General features: G+C 42.8%; 1 protein-coding gene across 1 annotated transcript in view; it reads right to left on the bottom strand.

The window, feature by feature from the left end:
* Positions 1-1379: 1379 nt before the first annotated feature.
* LOC126251854 (potassium voltage-gated channel protein Shab) overlaps positions 1380-27803 on the bottom strand; it is a 205086-nt gene continuing 178662 nt past the window's right edge. The window contains exons 5-6 of the mRNA XM_049952530.1: positions 6027-6149; positions 1380-1489 (exon numbers count right to left, since the gene is read on the bottom strand). Of these exons, the coding sequence (XP_049808487.1) occupies positions 6079-6149 (71 nt within the window). The 3' untranslated portion in view covers positions 1380-1489; positions 6027-6078. The remainder of the gene's footprint in view (positions 1490-6026; positions 6150-27803) is intronic.

The following is a 27803-nucleotide window of genomic DNA, read 5'->3' on the forward strand; positions in this document are numbered from 1 at the left end:
ACAAACTTTTGTGAGAGTTTACCACATGCGCGGTTTTATTGTGATATAAGACGCTGTATTGGTGCTGCTTCTTCAACGAGTTGCTCCCAGATATGTTTAGGACTAGATGACAGTGGGCTACATTGAGTGGCACAATGGCTGAGATCGGAAGATGGCAATTTAAATTGCGGAAACTAGTTGCGTATTCAGGTGTTTAGTGTAATCTGGGAAAATAAAACTTCTTTAGTAGGAACATAACATTTACCAAACAGTTAACAGCAACGTCAATGCAAATTCAAACTGTAGGCAGAACCAGGACTAGAATGCGGAATCTTTGCTTTTCACAGGCAAATGCTCTTTAGATTAAGCTGTCCAGGTGCCTTTACTACTTCACTTCCACCAGTACTGTCTACCCTCAGGTTCGTATACTGACCTGCCACACAGTTTTCATCTTCCATGTAGTTACAAATTAGGGAACACTTAATTGCAAAGCGAAAATTAACTGTGAGAACAACCTCCTTCGGTTGTGGCGAAGCCATTACTTCACAGCATCCTGTGTTTCAGGAGTGCTAGTACTGCGAGGTATGCAGGAGAACCTCTGTGAAGTTTCGAAAGGTACGAGATGAGGTACTGGAGGTAGCTCAGCTTTGACGACAGTTTGTGAGTCGTTCCAGGACAGACCAGTCCAGAGAGGATTTGCTGGCTCAAGGTAAAATTTCCAGATTATTGTCCCAGTCCAGTACACAGTTTCAATGTGCCAGGATGTTTTAAAAATCAGCTCCCCATTTAAAACTGAGTGGAAGCTCATTCTGTAAGAATTCAATAACTTCACTTTCTTCCAGATATAATTAAAACTTTATGACTAACTCTCATAAGCTGTATCTATGTATTGGACTGTCTAGTGATAGGATTAAAGTTTACATTGGTTGTGAAGAGAGTGACAGAGAATCAGGTTCCTCGTTATAAATATTCCAGAGAGTGTAAATTTTGTTGCAGTCTTATGTCATTGGGCACTGTTATTTGTTGCAATGAGATAAACAGTGGTGCGGCTCGGGAGGAGCTGCGACGAGCCTTCAGAGTCGGATGTGCTTGTCGGGCGGCCGGCTTGAGGAGGGCTCGCAGGCGGCGTGCGGACACGTGGGGCAGGCGTTTATCGTACTTACCGGGGACACGTATCCCCCCGGCGCGACGGCGGCCGCGGGCTGCAGTTCGTCGAGGGGCGGCGCGGCGTTGGCCGCCCCCGTGCTGACGAGGGCGGTGGCGGCGGCGGCGGCTGCGCCGCCCCCCGGCGGGAGGTCCAGCAGCGGGTGCGTGGGCGGCGGCGAGCTGGAGGGCTGGCCCGGCAGGCCCGGCGTGGGCGCGCTGCCCGGCCGCCGGCCGCGCGACCCGAAGTGCTCGAAGTTGCGGTAGCAGCCGGTGGCCTGCGGGCCGCGGCTGCCCCCGCCGCCCCCGCCACCGCTGGCGCTGTCGCCGCCCGTGCTATTGCCGTCCGCCTGCGACATGTTGTGGCCTGCGCACACCGCCACGCTCGCGTTACTCACCTCCTCCGACTCGTGTTTTTACGCCTATCGACGTCTACTTCGTACCGACAGAAAGTTAGTCACCTTCAAAATCACCGTCAGAGTGAACACGGCAGAAAACTCATTGGCATGGACTGTGGGAGCAGAGCTGCACACAAGGCCCTGGTACAGGGGGCGAAGAAGCCACCACAGTGTATGAGGGGTGGTCGTCTGGTTTCAATTACCACTTCGAAAAAATTAAGTTACGTAATTATTATTTTGCATATATACAGGTACATGTGTGCAGTAGACATTGAAACCTATGCACCACAGTACAGTATTACACCACTAGGGGAGGCATATCAGAATGGCGCAGCCCATCTCCACTGTCTCGACGCGCTGTGCCTTCTTTAGCGGCAATCTACGGTAATATATTGTGGGGGCTTCAGTATGTTTCAGACATGTAATTGCTCCTGTCACCCTTATTTAGTTGTGCTATCACCAGTGACGTCAAAAGTGCCCAGTCCGGCGCCATATAGTGTAACGTTTTTGTATAAATTATGTGAATGCGTCAAGTCTGTTCTTTCGGCCATGTCCGAAAGAACAGGGACCACACATTCACGTAACTGATTCACCTCGATAGGCAATGGATCCACAACCTGCAGTGCGGATGCACGTTTTGTGTTCGACCACCAGCGGGAATCTAAAATCAGCGAGAATGGAGAATATGGCCGGGGACTGCGGATAAGTAATGCTGGGTCGGTGGGTGGGTCATCTGGGGAGCGTGCCGAGACAGTCCGGGCATTTGCGATAAACACTGTGTCTAGGTGGCACATTGCTTAATGCAACTGCCTAGTAAGCAGGAGATTCCAGGCTCGAGGCCCAGCCCCACACACATTTTGACTCATAACGGGCGAGGACACTCTTCCGTAAGCTCATGGATATTCAAGCGCTTGACGTGGCTGGAACCTAGCGTAAATGTTGTTTTATATCGCTGTGATACCACCAGTTCGTACAAAACAAATATCTAATCATGTAATTTTATTTTTGCGAGCTGAAAAATAAAACTTCATGATTGCTCCTTCTACTGCTGACATGTGGTAGTGCGTTGTCTGGTTGGACTAATTCTGTTTCTGTCTGTTTCTCAATGATTCGCGGAGATGCATTCCTCGTAAGCCACAGAAAGCGTTCCAGAATGTCTGAATACAAAGTATTGTACAAGCTGATTATTATGACGATATTTTAATTAAGCGTAAATTGAATCATTAGTCGGCATGGCAGGTATCTTGAATCTGCTACACCTACGTGCCGTAAATAAAAGACATTTGCCTGTCACCTTATTGCTGATGTTGACGTTAAAAGCCCATTGTTCCAAGACGATTAATCATGATAATTGTTATCACTGCTTGACATGAGTAATATGAAAGAGCAACCTTGATCTCCACTGATCCGCAAAGTACCAACGCAGGAAGTTTACTGAACAAATCTAACGTTCTGAAACAAACACGCCAAGGGGGGGGGGGGAGGGGGGGGGGTTGGGGGGGGGGGGGGAGCCAGGGTTCCACACACCATTGTCGGTTAGGTCGTTGCTGTAGCAGAGACGATAGAACGCTGACACCACGTAAGTCCATAAGTTTGCACAGCTTCTCTTATAGGAGTTTGTTATCGGACCTCATGGGCTCAGGGATGCGTTACACTTTACAAGGCGGATGGTGACTAAATTTTTGTCCAGTAAGATTAAGACTAAAAGCAAAACTAGATACCCGCACTGTAATAACTATGAGTACACCGCATTCGTTCGTTTCACCGAGTCAAGTTTCCATTACACTATTTAGTAACAATAAAGATGCATGGAAAATAACTATTCTCCTTGTTCTCATTTTCCACTTATTTATCGAACCAATTTGTCATTTCAAGAACGAACTTTCACTTTGCAGCGGAGCGTGCAATGATTCGAAGCTCTCTGGCGGATTGAAAGTGTACCGGTGCTGCTGAACAAACTTCACAGACGTTCTCCTTCCTGCCTTAGGGGACTAACACTCTTGCAAGCAAGGGCGTCAGTGCTGCGAGGTAGGCAGGAGAACGTCTGTGAAGTTAGGAAACGAGGAGAGCTACTGAGGGAAACAAACGATCAATTTTAATCTTCTAAGAACTTCCAGAAGCGTAATTTCCCTTATTCTCAGAAAATTCTGTCTTCTTGCTGCATGCTGACTTAAATTCTATATGAACAAACTTAAACAAGTATCGGTAAGGAAAAAGTGAACACCACATTAAAAGTGAAGTTAACGACGCCACGTTTTACATTTATGTTGTTTATATCAAGTTAAGAATAGAATTTAAAAAAACGTATTCACGCTGCCAAGGAAAACTATTCCTGATAGTTATTGATAACTGTAACCATTAATCTTATTTTAGTTTAACGAGTCAGTAAAAACACCTTAATTACCTGCAAATGTTTATCACTGTAAACATTTCACCATATAGTAAAGAATTAAACGAGTTTTGACTAATTAAGTAAGGGACGGAAAATTCAAATAAGATTGATAGAAGCGTGTCATTAAATTATTTTACATGTAACGGAAGAACCATTTCTCTGAGCATATATTTAATCAGAGCGATACTAACAGGTCATTTGTAACATAACTCACTACTGTGAGTCCAAATATACGCTGGCAGTTAAGCAAAGACAACCTAATGGTAAATATTTATTGTTGATTTGGAGTTTCCTCGTCGCTGTCTTTAATGCACTTAAGGCTGTCGTCAAGTTTCTTTGGTGTTACGTTATGGTTTATAGTATTTTCACTTAATAAAAACAATCTTGACTTCTTCCTTTATTTTTTTGTATTATTTTCAGGTGACAGTGGAGTCCCATGTGGGAATTCTGTGGAGAGTCTATTAGTGTGTCTCATTTAAGCAGTAAAAGAATTTGTCACCACTGGTATGTCTTCACACTCGGATAACCATGTGTTCAACCGATTCGGCTCAAGATTTTGTGACTCACACTCAAATATTAACGACATACGAGCAAGTACAACTTTTGCATTAGTTACTTACAGATATTTTGCTGTCAGACATTACATTGCTAATAACAGCAAATTCACTCTCTACATTAAAGGGCCAACGGTGTGTTACGTCACTAATAATGAGAGATATTACAATATTTTAGGTTAAAGGCAAGTTGACTGTAGGAAGAAGGAAAATTTTGAGTAATGTGTCCCTAATTTTAGAAATCATTTAATGTCCTTAATAGGTCTTGGGTTGCTTTTTAGATTTCTCATTAACTGTGTATTAAATATAAAAAGAAAGGTATTCGAATAATTGCGTCTTATCACTAATTTTGACGAATAATTTTATCTACTAGGTATTCAGGTAAACACTAAATATTGAAGATCACTGTCAGCTTCGGAACTTTTATATAAGCGACTTCCTTTTTCTTCAGTAGCGGGCACCTATGAAGCGGTAGACTTAATTGAAAAAAAAAAAAACCGTGATACCAGATTAAGAACAGAATGTTGATGCGGATCATACAAATATCGTTGAGAATGGATAACTAACTTTACGTTTGACAGTCTAGGTAATATCATGTAGCAGCGAATAGTGTGAACAGCTGAGAGTGTCATTTATCTTGCACGTTTAGTCGAAATACCATTATGAGTGACTGAAGGACTGAACAGGTGTTAGTGTAAAGAGTAAATATCGTACTTCGTGAGACAACGATATAAGGCTGGTCACAGTTACTGTTAAGTTCTAAACGAAGTTGTCTATAGGCAATAGTTAGAAAAATTTGGTTTAAAGAAGATACAAAAACAACAAAGGAGGCCCCAAAACTAATAAACGAAACATAAAAAATTGGGACCAAGCAACACTGAAGGTATGAGCTATATGTTTATGTAGAATACAGTTAATATATTTTTAAAATTTCAGTAAACCACTCTCAAATTTAGGAGTGCTTATTAGTATTTATTATCTACGAATTAAAATACCAAATTGTGAATATATTAGTGCTGTGTAAGACCCAAATTTATGTTGTCGTTAACTGCCAATATGAAACCGCTTCAGCAATGTGTATGAAAGAAGAGATTAACACTACTATATCTTATCTGAATTTGCTTAAGAACAATTCGCGGTCTGCAATTTACAGTTGTGATAATAGGATTAGTCGACGTCAATGTCTGTAAAGACGAGTTACTTCAAACTATAGACTTTCTTCTAAAAAGTACGCTTTTAAAAATAAAAAGTTTCTACAATTTTTTTAATCGTAACATTACGTTAAAAGCACTCACAAAACTGAAAGTGAACTACTTTTCAAATAAGTATATTTGTGTGTGTGTGTGTGTTGTTTCGTGTATGTGTGTGTGTGTGTGTGTGTGTTTAAGAGCTAAGCTCTTGAGTGCCGTGCTTGGGGAGGCAGCCCGTGGCCCAAGCCTCGCAGGTACATGGCAGCGCTCGAGAGCTCTTGACGAGAATTGTCTCACAAAAGGTGTAGAGCAGACATGCTTGTATATTAGCAAATGCAGATATGAGATAATAGTGCAGTGTGACGATGACCTTGGTGCTCTAGGCGCCGTGTGAAGCGGACGGGAGGCGAGGGCGCCGCAAGCTACCGGCCCAGTTCTGTGGGAGAGCCAGTGTCGAACCCGAACCCTCTGGAGATCAGGGCGGACTTGTCACCTGCCGAACACAACACAACACAGCGCTCAGCGCGTGCGGCAAGCGGCGCGCCCTGCTGCCATCTTACGGCCAAGTTCCGAATCTAAGTGGTACGGCTGCTAACATCTTATTATCCCTACTCTCACTTCTGCATTACCCTGTAAGTGTTGTGAGCTACCAGCGGGAAATAGCAGGATGTGGTACACAACGTTGGAAGTGGGCAGTTTGTTACCTTTGCTCTCTGAAATAATTTGATGTTCTGCAGTTGAGGCATTACAAACCTGCTGAATCTATACATATACATAAATCGATGTATGTGTGTATACTCTACATCATCCCTAAACCACTAGATCGATTTCAACCAAATTTGGTACACATATTACTTACTGTCTGCAAAGATGTACTGTGAGGTGAGTACCACCTAGATCTAGTAGGGGTGGGGATGGGGATGGAAAAGGATTGGTAATGCTTGGCATCTAGGCTGCCTGCAAGACTAGCATGTTGCACAGTTAGTATTGGAATGAGTTCCTGGGTGTATACTTTCAGATGAATGCAGCTGAGCAGACAGAGTGGGGAGAAGGAGATAAGGGGAGGGGAAAGGTGAGATGGGCAGAGAAAGGGGGAGGAAGAGATAGAGGGAGGAGGAGACGCACAATGAGAGGGGGGGAGGAGATAGAAGGGGCATGAGAAGCTGGACAGAGAAAAGCAGGACGAGGGGATGGACAGAGAAGGGGGAAGAATAGGAGACAGAGAGGTGGAGAGGGATGTGGAGGAGATGGACAGAGAGAGGGGAGGGAAGGGGGGGAAAGATGTGTGCAATATATGTAGCATACGTGTACTCAGTCGAAGTCACAAGTAAAACGCTAGTATACTAAGAAAATATTCATATGCTTGTATGTATTTTTCATATCTCCTCCCGAACCACTGGATTGATTTGTAATGACCTTGATACACATATCACTTACTATCTGGAAAGATGTGTTTTGGTGTCAGAATCACCTACTTCCCACAGAGGTGGGTGTGGAAACGAGAAGGGGTTAACATAGAAGCATACCACCACTGAAAGGAAAAAACAGCAAACCATACAGCAAAATGAAATGTGGTCATATCGCTAAACAGCCTATCAGGCAACTGTAGCCAGCCGGACAAGAAGATATCTATAAACATCTAGTAGTTTTTACTTGCTAACTAAATTTTCTGCTTAGGTTTTTACACACTGCTACATAAGTCAAACATGTCTCCTGCTGTCTGAACTGTTATATTTTAAAATAACTTCCCTAGAATCTTTATTATACAAGGTATAATGGCTATAAGTGCACTGAGGACAGTGTTCTCAACAATATTAAATCAATATTTACTTCATTTGCAGGCTGATAATTATAGCTATTACGTGTTATATGTTTTCAGTTTGGTTAGTACATCAAGGTACAAGTGGTAAGAAGAAGCCATTAATGCTTATTTTCACCTGAGCAGCAGGTCACATGTTGAAGTGTGATGCATGGACACAAAACGGTTAGTCTGTACTTACAGGCGTAGTCCTCTTATTGGTACACTTACGACTGTGCAGAAAACATCATATAGTACATTATGTGATTGCATTTTTAGGGCGACTGTTCGACACAAAAAAGAAAAAAAAAACAACATACTGATGTGTCTACATGTTAAGGTAGGTGAAGGGAATATTTGTTACTGTTGGTCAGCAAAAGAAACGTTACACTTTTCGCTAAGCTATGAACATGATTTATTGTGTTATTTTGCAGAGAGTTACAGCAAAGAGATACAATTTTTTAAAATAGAACAATAGTTGTTTCTAACGTGCACTGGAATCATTGAATCCAGATGTGTACAAATCAATTTGAATTCCATTCTTATCATGTTTAGTTTGGGAGCTACAACCCTTCAAAGATTCAGACTCAGATGACACATGCTGTATATAATGCAGTGCACCTTATAAAGGTGCTGCGGACGAGATGCAACGTCGCTGAGTGTCTTGGAGCGACAAGTTTCCTCGATGAGCTGTTAGACTGCCGACTGTGGCCGTACGCGGCCGTATATGCGACAGGTCGAACCACACAAACAAACGGGGTTTAGTGAGCCGCAGTTTCTGAAGTCGGATGAAGATATCATATATGCACAACGAGTATGTTAACATGTTGCAGCCGCGCGGGGTTAGCCGATCAGTCTTAGGCGCTGCAGTCATGGACTGTGAGGCTGATCCCGGCGGAGGTTCGAGTCCTCCCTCGGACATGGGTGTGTGTGTTTGTCCTTAGGATAATTTAGGTTAAGTAGTGTGTAAGCTTAGGGACTAATGACCTTAGCAGTTAAGTCCCATAAGATTTCACACACGCTTGAACATTTTTGAACATGTTGCTGACGCTCGGTGAACGTCGATACGATGCCACTGAAGCAGCCTTGGCGTATGCCGTGAGATATTGTAGAAGAAGCGTTCCAGAAGCCATTACGTTCTTACATGGATCAAAGACATCAGAAAACAGGCAACTTCGGAAAGCACTGCAATAAGGGACCAAGACCTGCCAGAAGTGAGGGGAAAAAGGCGTTTTTTTTTATCTGCAATACTCCACGATCCCCACGTCAGCTTCCAGACGTTGCTGCAGTCGCTGGTGTCAGCCTTACATCTGTGGGGTGTATGGTGCAGGGTCACAGGTTTCACCCGTATCACGTGTCACTGACACAGGAGCTGCATGGGAACGATTTCAATTCTAAATTACTTTCTATGAATGGACCATTAAAATTTCATTCTGAACTCCTTAGAAGGTGCTATGTTCTCTGAGTAGCCCACGGTCACAAATTATGGTACAGTGAACCGTCATAACATGGACTGCTGCGCTGCGTACAATTCTAGGTGCGTACAACCCATCGAACATCAATGTCGATGGTCTACTAACGTGTGGTGTGGAATCCTTGGGGTTGAAATCAACTCTCCACACTACTTCACAGGTAGGCCGTCAAGTGAGATGTATCAGGCTTATAGATATGGGATGCAGCATGATAGTCAACCAGCCCATTCTGCAAATGCTGTTGTGGAAGAACTGAACAACAGATTCCCGGGAAGATGATTGGGTCGCCAAGGTCCTCATGTATGGTCGACACAGTGGCGCAGTTTAACACCAGTAGATTTCTTTTTGTGGGGATATAAAAAAAGAAGTGATTGTGTCACTGAGCCAACAGCCCCGGATTGTGGAAGCATGTCGCTCTGTGACACCGGCGATGTTACATCTCGTCTGCAAATCCTTTAGAAAGCGCATTGTGTTGTGCATTCAGGACCGTGGACGCACATTTGAACACCTCATTCAAATCAACATTCCACCACCAGAACATTCATCACCACATAATCACGTATTACGTACAGCATGTGGTATCTGGCTCTGAAACTTTGAAGGGTTGTAGCTCCCAAACTAAACTTGATAGGAATGTGATTTAAACTTATTTGTACACAGCTGATTTCAATGATTTTAGTGAGAACAGAAACAACTATTATTCCACTTAAAAATTTTTATCCCTTCGCTATAACTCGTTGTAAAATAACGCAACAAACTCTGTTCGTAGCTCCGCAGAAAGTATTACGTTTCTTATGTTGACCTACCACAATAAATTTTCCCGTCACCTATTACTTTGCAAGTTACTGAGACAAACACTTTTACTTTTTACAAAGTGATACTGACGAAGTTCGAGGGGTTTTAGAGGGTGTCGTGAAGATGAAATTGGGAGTAGTAACCCGTGTCTGGAAACATCATCCAACGACTCTACGTGAAAGGTGTATCATCCACTATATCTCCTAAATGTCTGACATATCGAAATGAGTTTTGGCAAGAGACAGTACCACATGGTTTTTATCTCCACCAAATACTAGTAATTATGCAACATTTTCTGTGGAATAATATAATCTTTTAAGGGCCATCGACAGCTGGTGAAATGAAAATTAATACGATTTTGCAACAAGATAAGTAATGAAATTACACAATTATTTTTATGGTGAGGATGTGCTATTTCACAAGCTACTAACCCGTCTTGACCTCAGTTACGCATCTGACAAACCACTGTTTCCGAATTCTGTTGCAATTACAATTGCATTGGCATATTGATGAGGGGACATTGTGTAAACTCCACTGTGTTTTTGCAAAAGAAAACGATTTTAACTCATAGTCGCTCTTGCCTTTCATTACAATCTACTATAATTTCGCGCAGTGTGATACTTAACTATGAAATATCACCAGTAACGAATCAAGCTACAAGATGCAAAAGCATCATATTCTGTTATTGAACAGTTCCTCCAAAATAGTGTGAGAAAGATTCCAGCGCAGCTGCCGTGAGCACGCCTCCATTTTGTCAATGCAGCATGTTGGCCACATTAGTCCTGTCGACGAAGGAAAATTGGTGAAAAATTTCGTGTAGCTGCAAATTTTTGTACAGTGGTCGTGCTAGTGGAGGGATGGAGTGTATGAGTGATACACTAAATATCCCGACCGCTGAAGTGTGATCGTGTGGCTATGGGATGGGGAGAAATTTCAGTTTTCTAGATTTTTCTTGAATGTCTCGAAAAGCGCGGAATTTAACGTAAATGGTTCCCAGTACAAAATTAAACTACATTACATTTCCTACAAAAAAACCCTATTGATTTTTCCTCTTTGACCATTAGTTTCCACGTTGCAGGCGATAAAAAAATTGCACATTATTAAAAATAGTGTTTTAATGGTGTGTTTATGTCGATGTTTATTGTTAAACCAAGTTGGTTAATTATTAAAAATTTTTTGTACCACATCTAAGTGTAGCAGAAGTATGTTAAGGAATAAATTGTCCTCTGGGCGTGTAACAGGGGAGGGAGGCGGTGTGTGAGGTTTGATAGTTTGAGGGTAGGTACGTCGCCGGATTTAGGTCATGCGTTTCCCTTCTTCATACGTCTGCAGAATGAACAAAGAACGGGCAATTCCCCATTCTCTCTACGGCAGTAGGTCACAAAAAGCAACTACAAGGTTTTTCGCATAGTTATACCAATCCTTCCGCACTGGCGACGCAGTGTGCAAACATCTGTGTGTGTGCGTGCGTGTGTGTGCGTACGGATATGAATTACTAATAATACAAACGTAAGAATAGCATACGGATAGAGTCTACGTAAATCTGTGTACAGTGTTCTACAATGCTAGACGGGAAATTGATTTTTAATCGCCTTGTACGACAGCTTGTAGCGTTCTTCCAGGAAAGACAACTTCTCCACCATGAGTGCTGCCCGCTCTTCCGTTTACAGACACACTGCACCTCCCTCGAATTTCCTGTTCAATTCTGTTTTGCGATTAGACCAAACATTTCATTTTTGCTTGTACAGCGGAGTTATTCTCATTTAATTGAGTATTTATTTTCAGTTGCTAAAGAGCTGTTGTGCAAAAAGCTGAAGTTCTGAAGCTGTCAGCTCCCTGTCACACTAAAGAGCCTGCCCTAAGTGAAACATATTGTCAATATGTATTCGACAACATTGATTTCGTTGTCTCCGCTATCAATGGCTGGATGACTTTTCCCAGTTTGAGGTTATCAAATGAATCACTCGAGCTAAAGCTGTGTCAACATCTGAAGAGGCCCAGGGGCTTAAATTGGTTCCCTCTGTAACAGAAATAGGTCGCCTAGACGTTAGGGAACTTCAGATATTTCGATACAAGTCAAGCAATGCATTACAGCAGATAACTGTTCTAGATTTAAACATGATGAGTCCTATTTCATCAGGCACCCACCTTGCATGATACACTGTAGATGTAGCAAGTGGCTCCATTAATTGCAGCCCAGTCTCTAACTGCCAGCACTTCCTGAATGGAAGATATTTATGCAGTAGCACAGTTAATTTAATGGTGAAAGAAGTGAAGTAACTTTGTGGGTATTCATTAACTCACCACCAAGTGACTGCGACACAGTTACACGGCTTCACAATATGCTGTCAACGACGGCCCCTTTTCCTTCCAACACTAAATGTATCACTGACAACATCACACTTACAATTAAGCACTTCTCTGCTATTGGTTATAAGAACTTATTTTACGTAAAAGCTCACTCAGTAAACTGCAAACAGGTACTTACTTAACAAACTAGAAATAATTCCACTATATAAATACGAGTTAGGTGAAATTATTTTATCTACTTCCGTAAGAGAATTGGATCGGATACGCTGGGGAGATTGTCTGTAAACCGAAAAGCGAGCGTGGTGGAGGAAATCGTCTTTACCAGAGTAAAGCTACAACGACCATACAGGATGACTAAAAACCACTTTTCCCTTCAGCACTGTAGAACACTGTGCAGCGATTTTCATAGACTCTTGTCCATATGCTTTTCTTCAGTTTGTATTAATAGTGGTTCATATCTGTATTACGTGAAGTGTTGACACAGTTCGTGGAAAATAAACGTCCCCAGGATCTCTGCACACTGTGATTCATAGATCGAGTTGCGGAAGGGTAGGTATAGCTATGTGAAACACTCTGTAGCTACTTTTTGTGCCGCACCCCCATAGAGACAATGGAGAAGTGCCTACTCGCTCTCCGTGCTGCAGACGTATGAAGGAGGGAAGTGACCACAATCCTACGACGTACTTTCCCTCACGCTTCTAACCTCAAATTTATGCCTTAATACTGTTCTACCGCACTTAGATGCGGTACATACATTTTCAATAGTTGTTCTTCCTCCACTTCATTTAGCAATAAACATCCATTTTATGCGATTAGACACTGTTTTTAATAATATGCGATTTTTCATCCCCAGAACACGGAAGTTATTTGTCAAATGGTTCAAATGGCTCTGAGCACTATGGGACTTGACTTCTTAGGTCATCAGTCCTCTAGAACTTAGAACTACTTAAACCTAACTAACCTAAGGACATCACACACGTCCATGCCAGAGGCAGGATTCGAACCTGCGACCGTAGCGGTCACGCGGTTCCAGACTGTAGCGCCTAGAACCGCTCGGCCGGCGTTATTTGTCAAAGAGAAAAATGGAAAGGACGCTCTTTTTAGGAAATTTAATGTACTTTAATTTTGTATAGCGAAAAATTTTCGCTAGATGCCGGGATTTTCGGGACATTCAAGAATGACTAAAGGAAGTGAACTTTATGCCACACCACCCCCATGCCCCCACCCTGCTTGTCAGGATTTTTAGTATTTCTTCTTGGCATTCCCCCACCTCGTCCAATGTGCAAATATTGGCGATTGCACGAATTTTTTTTACCTCAGTCGACATGTTTAGGTTTTCGTTGAGCGGCCTACAAGCCGCACTGACGCCGGCAATGAATGTTTCGCTCGTTTCGGTAAACCGGTTACCGCTTGTCTGTTGCGGTCGATGCTGGCACCTGGCTGTCACGGAGTGCTGTTTCATCAGTTAACAAGGGGACTTTTTGAGCTGATTCTATTCCTTTCACCCTTGCTTCTTCTACACAGGTCACCAGCTTTCTTTGTATATGCAACCCAGTGCCAGAACCTATATCTACCAAACGTGGTACGCATATTATTTGCTGTCTGGAAAATAAAAAAAAAATACTGTGGCAGTAAGAAAACCCTGGTACCCATATGGCTGACAGTGGTGGTGAGCAGGGTTCACATAAAAGCCTGGACCCGTTTGTACCAAATCTGGAATATTCACCACCCATTTTTTGTGTAACATTCCGTGGGAGTGAGGTAGCTATACTACCCATGGGTGTTGGGTGGACAATTACACATTTTTTCAGGATGCAGATGCATTTGCAGAGCAAAATTTATGAAGAAACAAATGAAATGTGTGTGTGAAAGACGTTAATTAATGTGAAATATTTATTTACATGAAAGTAGTTTTGAGAAAGTTTTTCGTGGAGCATATCAGCGGTCTTGATATACGTAGTATGACAAAATTGAATTAAATATAGTCTTGACCACAATAAAAAATTTATTGGCGATTGTAACCAGTTACGGTCAAAATGTGACCATTTTTAGATCATATTACACCTTGATGATAGCCGGTGGCAGGGAAAGGAGCAGGTGTTGTGGATCCACGGGCAACAACTGGTCTCCTGCCATCATGGTGTAATATGTCCATATTGACGCATTTTGACAGAAACAGGTTTCCATTGCCAATAAATACTATATTTTGTTCTATCAAAACTCTTTTTAATTAAAATTTAAATTATATATGAAATGTATGTGACATATATGTACACAGGCAAAACCATGAGCATAAAGTCGCCTACTCAAAAAAATGATCTACAAACAATCACAGTGAACAAGAAATATACCAACAGAAAGTTAATTTTAATGTTATCGATCTTATAGACTGGAGGTGGCGGTTGTTAAGTTAAACAATACGCATGGTGTAATGGATGTAATTGCAGATATCTTTATACGTGGTACCTTAATATGTGCACACATAAGTGCGTTGGGTGCTTTTCCCTGCGTCTAATTGTCTTCCCACAAACAAGTGACGCAATTTTCTACCTGACGTTCTCTGCATAGTCGCATTTTGGTATATAAAACTATTTTGCGTCCACACTTAAACATCTGACCTGATCTCCAGTGGAAACTAAGCATGAATGCCTGCTATTTATCCAAGTACTTGGACTTTCTAAGCAACCCAAATACATTTGACTTGTAATACCTACAATTATAACTCTCCAAATCACGTAAATAATGATGTTATGTTGTTCTGCGCACCGTCCTCAGGCACCAACAGAAATATCTGCACCTACACCTGTTACACCCTGTATATGTATTCAGCGTTCAGCTATGTTAAACAATGAAAACACACAGCAATGTGCTTCGAAAGTCATGCTCTCATCATCTGGCTGTCCATTTCCAAATAATTAAGCAATAGAAACTATGAGGATCATTCAATTCCTCGCGACTTCCACAGTGCCCACAAGCCTTTAGCAACGCTTATGGCCATATCCGCTTTTGTCTTTCCTGACAAATTTGTGTGACAAAAAAACTGTTAGTAGGGCAAGTTAGGTACTTTTATGGCTTTAAGTTGGCATCACTGGGATGAGCCCTGATCAGCTGATGTATCAACATTGTTTTGTTTATAATCTCAAGAATACATTTTCAAGATGCCGAGTCCGCTTGAAATGCCCACATTAGTTGAACAACGTTCTGTTATTCATTTTTTACTTGCTGAAGGCGAGAAATCAGTGAATAATAACTGTAGAGTGTGTACAGTTTATGGTGAATGTTGTAAGAATCATGCAAATTTTTACAAGTGGGTACAGCAGCTCAAAAATGGTCGCGACTCAGTGGCTGACAAACACCGTTCTGGCCGACCAGTTGCAGTTTCAACTCCATCACTTGATGTCGAATTGATGATATTATTCGTGCCAACCGCCATGTCACAGTGGAAATGATAGTTGATAAAATTCAAGTTAGCATTGGTACAGTTCATAACATTATCTGTAACAAGCTGAAGTACCGCAAAACTTGTGCAAGTTGGGTCCCAAAGGAGTTGACGCGGCTACTCAAGAAAACAAGGTTGAGAGTGTGCACACAGTTAAAGGAACGTTATGAAAGAGAAGATGAGCACGTCCTCAACATAATTTTAACTTTTGATAAGACTTGGATTCACAATTATGAGCCAGAATCAAAAGGACAAAGTATGGAGTGGAAGCATACCAGCTCACCTGTCAAGAAAAAATTCAAAAACCAGGTCTCAGCAGGAAGAGACATTTTGACGGTGTTTTGGGATGCTCAAGGTCCGGTTTTTTGTGATTATCTCGAAGGGCATTGTACAATGAACAGCCAACACTTCTCGGATTTGCTTTTAAACCAGGTGAAGCCAGTTATGAGAGAGAGACTCGTGGATCTCAGAGGAGAGGTGTGATTCTCCAGCAAGACAACGCACGTCGTCATATTGCTCAACTAACTGGTGAAACCATCGACTAAATGGGCTGGGAAGAACTGCCTCTTCCCCCTTACAGTCCTCATTTAGCACCTAGTGATTTCAATTTTATGTACTGAAAGAGGCATTACGTGGGAAGAGGATAACGAGGACGTGGAAACGTTTGTGGGAAATTGGTTCAAACATAAAGAGTTATTTGCAGCCGGAATAAACAAAACTTGTAGCTCGTTGGAGCGAGTGCATAAATTTTCAAGGGGATTATGTTGAAAAGTAGAAAAAGTATTGTTTTTTAAAAACAAAGGTTTTTTTCTCTAGACCAATTTGTCATTTTAATTATTGAATGACCCTCGTAACATAGCCAATTCACCAGGAATGACAAAAAGCGGATATGGCCATAAGCGATGCTAAAGGCTGGTGGGCACTGTGGAAATCGAACGGTAGTGTGATGCATCCGAAAGGATGCAAGTGGAGGAACGTAAATGTGAGAGGAGGGTTTTCTGTTTCAGTGGGTTTATTTGGTGCATACTGTTTCGCTTGTTCGGCTACGCCTGTTTAATGATACAGGAATGAACATCCTGATGATGAGAGCGTCACTCGTGGACCGCGTTGCTGTTTGTTTTCATTGTTCTAACAGGGCTGAATGCTACATACATTACAACGAAAGATTAATATGTTTCGAGAGAAAAACAAGCGACAGTACCATAAGCTACTTCATAACTGAATTTCTCAGCTCGATGTCATAAGTTCGGAGTTAATGAAGTTAACGGCACTCGTACTTGTTTTTCTTTTTTTTTTAAACAAGTTTTAGAAATGTGTAGCATCGGATATGATTCGTAGGATATAGTAAACGAAAGGGTGACGCCGCAATAGGAATTTATTTCCAACACCCTTATTTCAGCTTGTTTTAAATTTAGTATCTCTCTTGACTTGATCGTGAGGTGGCACTTTTTGTAACCATTAAATGAAATGCACTTAATATTTAATTCAGATACAAATATAAATTCACTGCTTGACTCATCATGATGTAGAAGATTTTTGAATGGAACGTGGAGTTATAATATTCGTATTACCTCCCATTCGTACTTATATAACTCGTACTACTTCCTATCTAATATAAGATGAATTTACTCGTTGTTCACTTGCAACACTCATCTTTTAATATCCATATTATTTCATGACTATACTTCATCCCCTCCATGGGCGTTATAATACACGATTGCTGAGAAACTTTTCTTCTCGGCACATGGAAGTCTGTGCTGTGTTATCTAGTGATATAGACCAGATGCATTTTGGGGTCCTGCTTGTGACAGTACTGTCATCCCAATTTACGTAGTATTTGTACATTTAAATAGTTTTGTAACTTTATATGAGGTATTGTCGTCGAAGCTGGTCATTGTCGCCAGCATGGGCACGAGACAGTCAGCGTGTATTGCGATCCACCTAAGCAGCATGACAGTATCTCATCGGATTGTAAATGACGTTATGTAGAACGTGGTAACGCTTCTGAGATTTGAATACTGTGAAGAAACGGAGGGAAATATTTTCGTAGACTGTTCATTAACAAACGAAAACTGTTACTTCCCTCAGCTATTTAGGTAAACGCGATCATGAGTTGTTATTAAGATACTTGCGACTATATCACCGAGAAACTTCAGTGTCATTATCAAACTGAACTGTGCTTCCTGTGACAGTAAGACACAAGTATGTATAAACTTAACTGTAGTACTAGGTCGCAAAATAGTCTAAAGTTACTAGCAAATTCATGGGCAATCAAGAATTAGTCCCGTCATTTCATTGGACAGAGTTTGAACTCACGACAATACTTGTATTGTCTTAGGTTGTCGCAAATATCTCCACAAGTGACGCGTTGGTTTTAAGGGCATTGGTTTATCCCTTTGCTTTTATCGAACCACACGGTCTGTACTTGCGTTTATTGTGTCTTACTTCATGATAGCCTACCTGTGTGGTTCTCATTTTAGTATGTAGTCAATCTATATTTGTATTTCAATATAATAAGTACTTAATGTAGATTTCCAGTGTACGGTGTCGTTGTAGCCTTATTAAAATATTATTATATATTTCTGACTCTCATGTGGCCTGTTTTAAAAAAATTAGCTGGCATACTGGTAGACATACTATATCATCATGTTAGAGTATGCAGCACCACCTAATAGTATTGTAGGCATTATGATATTGCGATTACCTCTGGTATCTCCCAGTGTAAAGATTGGGAATGACTTTTTATATTTAATGATTGTACTTTTATTTTTTTTAATGTAGGAGAATTTTTGCAGAAAAATGATGGTACTTCTATGTTGGACCTTAAGTTACACTCCAACTGTTATCCACTGTGGAAATAATTTGTTCTCCAAGCCGTCGCCGGCAGGAGTGGCCGAGCGGTTCTAGGCGCTATAGTCTGGAACCGCGCGATCGCTACGGTCCCAGGTTAGAATCCTGCCTCCGGCATGGATGTGTGTGATGTCCTTAGGTTGGTTAGGTTTAAGTAGTTCTAAGTTCTAAGGGACTGATGACCTCAGAAGTTAAGTCCCATAGTTAAGTCCCATAGTGCTCAGAGCCATTTGAACCAACCAAGCCGTCACTTTGCTCACAGCTGTATCCTTAGAAATATTTTTGATCCCGTATAATACAGCCTTGAAAAACAGCCCTGATTCCGCTTGCATAACATAAATAATATTTACTACACGTTTTGTTTTGGTAGGTGTCATTCTCCGATTTATGTGACAATCACTCTGTCATCAGCCGGAACATTACGACCACCGACCTACTGTCGACATAAACCCCACCCAGGCGATGACAGCGTCACCTGGCGAGGAATGACTGCTAGTCAGACACACGCGCAGTGCATGTAGTGTAAGTGATCGTGCCGTCCGAGTGTAGAATGGGGAAGGCGTGCGAACAACCTGAGTTTGACAGCGGCCAGAGTGTAGTGGCCCGGAGGCGCGGCACAGGCATTTCGCAATTTGCGTGACTTGTCGGATGTTCGAGGAGTGGTGTCGTGAGTATCTTCAACACGTGGCGAAACCAAGGTGAAACCACGTCCATACATCGTGGGGTTTGGCGGCCATCTTTCATTACAGATGTTGGACGTTGTGGGACGGGCGGACTGGTAGAACAGGACAGGCGACGAACAGTGGCGGAACTAACATCAAACTTTAATGCTGGGAAGAATACAAGTGTGTCTGAACACACAGTAAACCGAACACTCCTAACGACGGGCCTCCGCAGATGACGATCCATGCATGTGCCAATGTTAACATCACGACATCGGCAACTACGTCTCAGTTGGGCACGTGACCATGGGCACTCGACATTGGCACAGTGACAGAGCACTGCATGGCCTGAAGAATCCCAATACCTTTTTCATCACCCCGATGGGAGGACGCGAATCCATCGTCTTCCAGAGCAACAGCTTGTTGACACCTGTAGTGCGGGGTGGAGACAAGCTGGTGGCGGCTCCATTGTGCTCTGGGGAACGTTCACGTAGGCATCCATGGTCCAGTGGAGTTCGTGCAAGGAACCATGACGGCCAAATGGTTCAAATGGCTCTGAGCACTATGGGACTTAACTTCTAAGGTCATCAGTCCCCTAGAACTTAGAACTAGTTAAACCTAACTAACCTAAGGACAACACACACATCCATGCCCGAGGCAGGATTCGAACCTGCGACCGTAGCGGTCCCGCGGTTCCAGACTGTAGCACCTAGAACCGCAAGGAGTATCGTACACTGGTTACAGACCATGCATACCCATTCATGACGATCATGTTTCCCGACGGCAGTGGCATTCTTCAACATGATAATGCGCCCTGTCACACGGCCAGGAGTGTGATGGAGCGGTTCCAGCAACACAGAGGCGGTCTACAATTGATGTGCTGCCCCCCCCCCCCCCCCATCCCCCACCCGCAAACTAGCCAGATCTGAACCCTATTGAACACATCTGGGATGTGACTGAACGTGGCGTCAGAGCTCATTGCACCCCTCCCCGGAATTACGGTAATTAGGTGACTTGTGTGTGCAGATCTGATGCCATCTCCTTCCAGCGACCTACCAAGTGTTCATTGCTTCCACTCCAGAACGCGTCGCCACGGTTATCCGTGCCAAAGATGGACATACCGGCTATTAGGTAGGTAGTCATAAATGTTCTGGCTGATCTGTGTTTCTGCATACGTTTCCACGTAGTAGTAGTACGATTTGGTTCACACGTATATACGCTCAGCTCCACCTTGCAGAGTATGATTTGCTCCTATCTAAGGCAAGTTTTATGAGGTAAGACTCTGTCCACCTAAAGGAAGCTCTATGCTTGTTACGCTTTAACTGTGGTTCTTTTTAGTCTCACCAGATTCACTATGTAACATTTGAATTCTATGCTATTATACACAGATGTTGCGAATATATCTCAAGGTTTAATAAACTACAAGCGAAGATTTGTACATACTTTGTAGTTTGACGGTATCTACTGAAGCTATGCACTGCAAGTTCTACTTTGTCACTGTCCAGGCTACATGTGCCCAATCCCCCCCCCCCCCCCCCTCCCTCAACCATACTGCAATGCTTTTACTAAAACTGGATTGTGTATGGAGTTTGGTGGGTACTAAAGTTTATGGCCTGCATACCTTGACACCGCCCCCCCCCCCTCCCCTCCAACCGTGCCTTCCGAGTCAAGTAAATGTATAGGAAGCGAAAAACCTTTGGAACAGTCTTTGAAAGTTCTCAGCAGTCTTGTTGTATGAACACATGTAACGATTCAGTCATACGCCTCAGACAGGGATTATGAGAATACTATCAGAGAGATTTGGCTCGTACAGATGTACAGAGATAGGTATTTTTTTTCTCCCTCCGTACGAACTAAGATAGAATAGGAAAGAAAGTCAGTAATATTAGTACGATGCACCCTCCGCCATGCACTGTTCAGTGGCTTAAGGAGCATAACTGGAGGTTAGAAACAGTCTAAAATGCTTGCAAGTTTGTTGGCAGGGTACACTGCACTGAGAGATAATTGTTAAGAAAAAAGCTGGATACGTTGCACCGTTTCCGACTTAATTAGCATTGAAGTTAGTGAATCCATCTGCGCGCCCAAGATTCAACCGGGCCACCAGGTACAATTAGTGTCAATTGTTCTCATAACGTAGTTGATAGCACACGAGACTGATGCCCCTTTGGCTCGGCTTCAATCCTTACTATCATCCCAAGTCCAATTTTTTATCACTCTCGTGTTCGGTTTTAGAAAACCAAACGAAGAACACTTTTGGCGACACCTTCTCTGGCGGGCCCCTTGAATTTGAGTGACTGGTTAACTTCAGTGCTAATTAACTCAGAAACGGCGCGACGTAATGAATCTTGTTCGTAACTTAAGTATTATCAGCACAACTTTCCCTGCAGTATTCTTTTCGAGGCTGTTCCTGACCACTCCGTAGGTATGTAGATGCAAAGAAACAGTTATGTCGGTGAACGGAGAAGATTGTAATCTGAAGAAGACATGGCTTTCGGAAAATTCAAATACTTGTGGAACGTATGAAATTAAAATAAAAACTCGTATTTGTTAAGTACCGCTAATAAAAAAGTAGACAAATTAAGATCGAAGCTTACAACAAAACATTTAAAAAGAGATCAGACACACAAAGTTTGTTTTCATTTCAGTTAACACTATTGATAGACGTGGAGAATTACGTCGTGTAAATGAATGTTGAAATCACTGCAAAAAGGCTTACGTGTTACTCCGAACATCGACATTTAACTCACAAGATGAACTGCATTCTGTTTACAACAGTCTAAAACAATTCGTTTATTTATTTAAGTCTTGCAAAATTCCTGGAAGTATGGACAGGGAGCCGATACAGACGTGTAAATCCCTTAAGAAAACTCCACACAAACAAACACACATGAATCTCGATTGCTATCTCTTCAAGTGCCGTCAGATCCTGTTTTCTCTGTGGATGGGCTTGTCTGGAGAAAACGTGAATTTACTTCAAATGGGACTGTTTTTTACCGTTATTGAGTAACGTTCATTTGCTGCCTAAATGATAACAAACTCTTTCTTTTGTGAGACTGTGTGAGACACGGACATTCCATTGTCCTTGTGGTAAGAACCTGCCTTCAAAAAGACATTTTTAGTCAAAGTGTTAATCAAAAGCAGTGACGCAGAGATTTAACATAGCTCACTTGTTTCTTATAGCTCTCACGCGAGTGCTGCGTTATGTCTCAGTAAGCATCCTGTATTTAACAATAATTCCATTTGCAGCTCTCAGACATTGAAGGATCAAATTCGAATGATCAGACATATATTATATCGGATTATAACATTACAATAGTTCTTCGCGGTAAACCATGAAACAAACGACGTGCCATGTTCACTTCGTCTATTTTCGTTGACTAACAGAGGTTCACAGATTCGAATTACAACAGTGGTACATTATTCGAAATCGTCACTTATTGACGCACTTTGTAATGAGTAGTAAAGGGGAGACGTAGACAGAAAGGACAGTGTTGTTAAGGAATATTGGAGGAGACAGTGAAAATAGCAAAGAGCTGTTGGTTATAAGGACTACACGAAAACAAAATTGTATTTCTAATGTCCCACCACTCCAGCCTCAGATAATATCCATGTAACCCGTAGTTCCGATTTCCGCTTTCGGCAGCCGCGTCTTCAGGGTTCGAGGCGGACGTATCACATGGGCATGGCTGTTGGTCCAGGACGGAGATACCTGGTTCGTGGGATGGATCAGCATTTCTTATCTTCCTGTTGAAATATCTGTACGCCGATACTCGAATCAAAAGCTGCTCCGCTTCTGACGTGGGATTAGAATTTGAATTTCGGTTGTTTGTGTTGTGGTTGTGGCTATCTAGGGTGTTCATTGCCACTGATTTGAGCGCACATTAGTGCAGTTTTACAGTACTCTCCTCGCTCCCTGCCGACTTAGTGCCAAATCTTGTTTTCCTCACAGTTCGCTATTCACTACATTGACCTGTGTAGTTAGTATCAGACTATGACACAAAAGTGTCGACGAGGAAGTTAAACCCTTTCGTTGTATTAGTGCATCATATACGTAAAGTTTGCCAAATTCTGGCAGCAGCAGCCGATGCTTCAACAAGAACAACCGAAACAACGGCAGGAACAACTGCAATAGCTTACCAGGCAGTTAGATATACTATAGAAACAGGACAACACCTTGCTGAAGTGACTAGCAGAGTGGGAAAACGTTACGCTACCATATGATCAAATCTCGTATCTACACTCCTGGAAATGGAAAAAAGAACACATTGACACCGGTGTGTCAGACCCACCATACTTGCTCCGGACACTGCGAGAGGGCTGTACAAGCAATGATCACACGCACGGCACAGCGGACACACCAGGAACCGCGGTGTTGGCCGTCGAATGGCGCTAGCTGCGCAGCATTTGTGCACCGCCGCCGCCAGTGTCAGCCAGTTTGCCGTGGCATACGGAGCTCCATCGCAGTCTTTAACACTGGTAGCATGCCGCGACAGCGTGGACGTGAACCGTATGTGCAGTTGGCGGACTTTGAGCGAGGGCGTATAGTGGGCATGCGACCGAGGCACACAGGGCCAACACCCGGCATCATGGTGTGGGGAGCGATCTCCTACACTGGCCGTACACCACTGGTGATCGTCGAGGGGACACTGAATAGTGCACGGTACATCCAAACCGTCATCGAACCCATCGTTCTACCATTCCTAGACCGGCAAGGGAACTTGCTGTTCCAACAGGACAATGCACGTCCGCATGTATCCCGTGCCACCCAACGTGCTCTAGAAGGTGTAAGTCAACTACCCTGGCCAGCAAGATCTCCGGATCTGTCCCCCATTGAGCGTGTTTGGGACTGGATGAAGCGTCGTCTCACGCGGTCTGCACGTCCAGCACGAACGCTGGTCCAACTGAGGCGCCAGGTGGAAATGGCATGGCAAGCCGTTCCACAGGACTACATCCAGCATCTCTACGATCGTCTCCATGGGAGAATAGCAGCCTGCATTGCTGCGAAAGGTGGATATACACTGTACTAGTGCCGACATTGTGCATGCTCTGTTGCCTGTGTCTATGTGCCTGTGGTTCTGTCAGTGTGATCATGTGATGTATCTGACCCCAGGAATGTGTCAATAAAGTTTCCCCTTCCTGGGACAATGAATTCACGGTGTTCTTATTTCAATTTCGAGGAGTGTATTTGTGAGTACGTTCGTTTCCGGTGTTCGATGATTACAAGGATATTTGCAATAGATGTTTCCAACCGTTTTTGCTGTTCTGCGAGGCTAGTAACATTTTGATACTCATGTCCAAACTGCTTTCTTATTGTGATACTGTAATCGGGTTTGCAGCCGAATCTTCAAGTCAGCCGGCCGGGGTGACCGAGCGGTTCTGGGCGCTACAGTTTGAAACCGCGTGACCGCTAAGGTCGCAGGTTCGAATCCTGCTCCGGGCATGGACGTGTGTGATGTTAGTTAGGTTTAAGTAGTTCTAAGTTCTAGAGGACTGATGACCTCAGAAGTCCCATAATGCTCAGAGCCATTTGAACCATTTCTTCAAGTCAGCTTGACACAATATTTTGACGGTCCACCTTGCAGTCGTCTTCAGGTGAGACGTTGCTGCCACTGAATCTCGTTGAACTGATGCTACGCTTGAGTCGGCGACCCTATATAGGTCAGAAGCGAGTAATCTGCGCATATGCGATAAGTCGTGAGCGCAGCCAGAACTGCACGACGTCAACCTGATTTGTAGATCGAGCTTCCGATCAGAGAATTGCAACAGAAGTTTTTTCCACCAGAAAGATTACTAAGTTACTGCTTTGCTAATATCTAGTGGTCACAACTTAGTGGTTTGCAGCTTAGGATTACTTATAGAGCCATCTCTTGTCTAGTTAGTTTTCAATTATTTCGAGACAGATATGTACCTAAATGCTAATGGGAAACATTTCAATGAGAAAGTAAGTCAGCCGTGTAAATCGTCATTTACCGAATTACACGATGTTAGCAGGAAGTGCAATATTCTGCACTCACATCGCCACCTGTCTTAAGCTGAATCTTTAATTCGGGGTATAGTTGTGCATCTATTTCCGGACTCGGAAGTTTGACTATTGTTTTTCTGAGTTTCTACACATTGCACAGTCATTTGAAATTGCACTATATGAATGCGTGGGGTGTCTTCTTTCGGACATGGCGGAAAGGACAGGCACTACGCAGTCGTATAATTTGTTGGCCTAACTGGGCAATGGGTCCACCTTCTTCAGTGCGGATGCACAAATACGTACAACTTCATTTGGGAATCTCAGAGAGCGAACATGGAGGAAATGAGAAAATGGACGGTGGCTGCGGACAAGTGGCGCTCGATGGGAATGTGGATCGGCGGTGAGGCGTGCCGAGATAGTCCGCACAGTTGCGATAACGCTGTGTCCCGTATGCCACAGTGATTAACGCACATGCGTAATAAGAAGCAAATCCTGGCCTGGTACATATCTTCACTCGTCGCCGCTCATTCAGCGTAACGTCCCGATGCAGCTGACAGCAGTGATCCCCATCCTTCTCTTTGCTTTCTTCCCCTCTCCACTTTTAATTTACATATTTGAAGTTTCCTTAGTGACACTACTTGCCTTATGGATGGACTCGTCATATGCACAATATATACCCGACGTTAAGTAAGGCGTGGGAAAAGCGTGTCCTAGCAAAGGTCGTCCTCTTAAGTCTATAGGTCACAGGAAACGTCACCATTTGCAAATAAGCCGCTTCGGAATCTAGTTAGAAATAACTCCACACCATTGGTTCAGACAAAATAATGATATCGAATGGATGGAAATTGTAATAATAGGAACTACTGTTAGTTGTTGTTACAGTGGACAAAGTGAATCTAAAGTAAGAATGTTCTATAAAGGGTGTTTCTGTAGAGTAGACATTTGCAGATTTGGTTGTCTTAAGAGGATGACGCTGTCACAACGGTGTGCATTGGTCCAATTTTCACTAATTAAAATGATAAGAATATATTTAACTGCGTATGGGAAACATGAAAAAAGTTCCCAATACAAATAATTCTGAAACAATTAAATACAAATTTTTCCCAATATAAAACAGTATTTCTAAGCTATCTTACTTAAACAGTGTTTTATCTTCATTAACTCCTTCTAACCTTTAATATTTCATCATCGCTTGGACAGTTATAAAAATAATTTATTTTCCCAACAAAAACACAGCAGTAGCGTCTTGAACGTTTCAAAGAAGGATATGTGAACCCCTACCAAATTCATCATACATGCATCTTTTTGCGTCTTGTAAGGTATACCGAAACATGCAGTGAGAAGTCTTTTTGCCGTCTTTGGTCGTTCTCTCGTCTTACTTGTCATCGCGTCTCTCACACTGTCAGAAACATCTGAAAGTAGATTCCGAAGCGGCTTATTTGCAGATGGTGACGTTGCCCTGCCACCAATAGACTTTAGAATACGGCCTTTTCTAGGATACGCTTTTCCCACGCCTTAGGAAAAGTCGGGTATATATTGTACCGCTGACGAGTCCGTCGAAAAGGCAAGTTGTGCAGTGGTCTCACACTCTGAGATACTCGTCGGTTAACTACAATCACTTCTGATATTGGCTTTGCTCAAATGAACGCATCGTCAGTTTCAGTTAGCAAGGCAGGAACCGAAATAACCGAAAGCAGTGTGTTAGTCGTAACCATCGTCTTATTTGTCGGTAAATTATGGATTGAGAGTAAACCGGACAAGAAAGTAATGAGAAGTAGCAGGGATGAGATGAACGATAAATTTAACGTCAAAATTAGGCACTAAGAAGTAGTGAAAGTGAAAGAATTCTGCTAGCTTCGACGCAAAAAAAAATCCATGTCTACGCAGTATCATTTTTCGCAGAGGTACTAGTCCTGCAAGTGTCGCAGGACAAGTATTGTGAAGTTTGGAAGGTAGGAGATGAGCTACTGGTAGAAGTTAGACTGTGAGAACGGGTCGCGAATCGCGCTTTGGGTAGTTCAGTCGGTAGCGCACTTGACCATGAAAGTCAAAGGTTCCGAGTCTGAGTCTCGGTCCGACAAATAGTTTTAATCTGCCAGGAAGTTTCATGTGGGCGCACCCTCCACTGCAGAGTGAAAATTTTATTCACAGCATTCTGAGCCAAACGAAATCTACTAGCCCTTTGCACTCCGTAAGGCAGACACAGGGCGGCTCCGCGCGCTCTTATTTAAATCGCCGCTGCCTGGGCGGCAGTGCACCGCAGAGATTTGCGCGGATCTCTTTGTGGTAACAATGTGGCCGCTGGCCAACAATTGGGGTGTAAATTAAAACAAAATGTGTGCTTTCATTCATATATTTGCGTAAGCTTTTACAGTACAAAACTTTCCATTGTGTGGTATTTTTTGAAACACTTTTCAGGGTGGAGAGCTGGGTTTCGTGAGTATGTTTTGCAGTAATACTCAGTTTTTCTGTCTGAGTACACTGCACAACCCTTATGCTTGTTCGCAGGAAGCTTGTTGATAATGTGCAACTTTCCATTCAAGCGTTCCTCGTCATCAGAAGTTGAACGACGTCCTCGTTTCTGTCCTTGAGTTCTTTCTTCGGCAACTAATCCTCTTATAACACTTTTACGGAATGCTTTGTGAGACGGTATTGTCAAGTTGTTTTTCGCACAGTGGTTCTTGTACAGTAAATAGCTGTTTACAAGTCCTACCTCCAACAGCCAGGAGTATAGTTTTCGCCACCACTTGAGACTTTTCATTAGAAAACCGTAACTGGAAATAAAATGCTCAGATCGATCAACTCCACCCATCTTTGAAGCATAATCAATAATCACATTTGGGTTCTTTATTTCTTCCC

Source organism: Schistocerca nitens, chromosome 4, assembly GCF_023898315.1.
Source record: "Schistocerca nitens isolate TAMUIC-IGC-003100 chromosome 4, iqSchNite1.1, whole genome shotgun sequence".
Taxonomy (NCBI): domain Eukaryota; kingdom Metazoa; phylum Arthropoda; class Insecta; order Orthoptera; family Acrididae; genus Schistocerca; species Schistocerca nitens.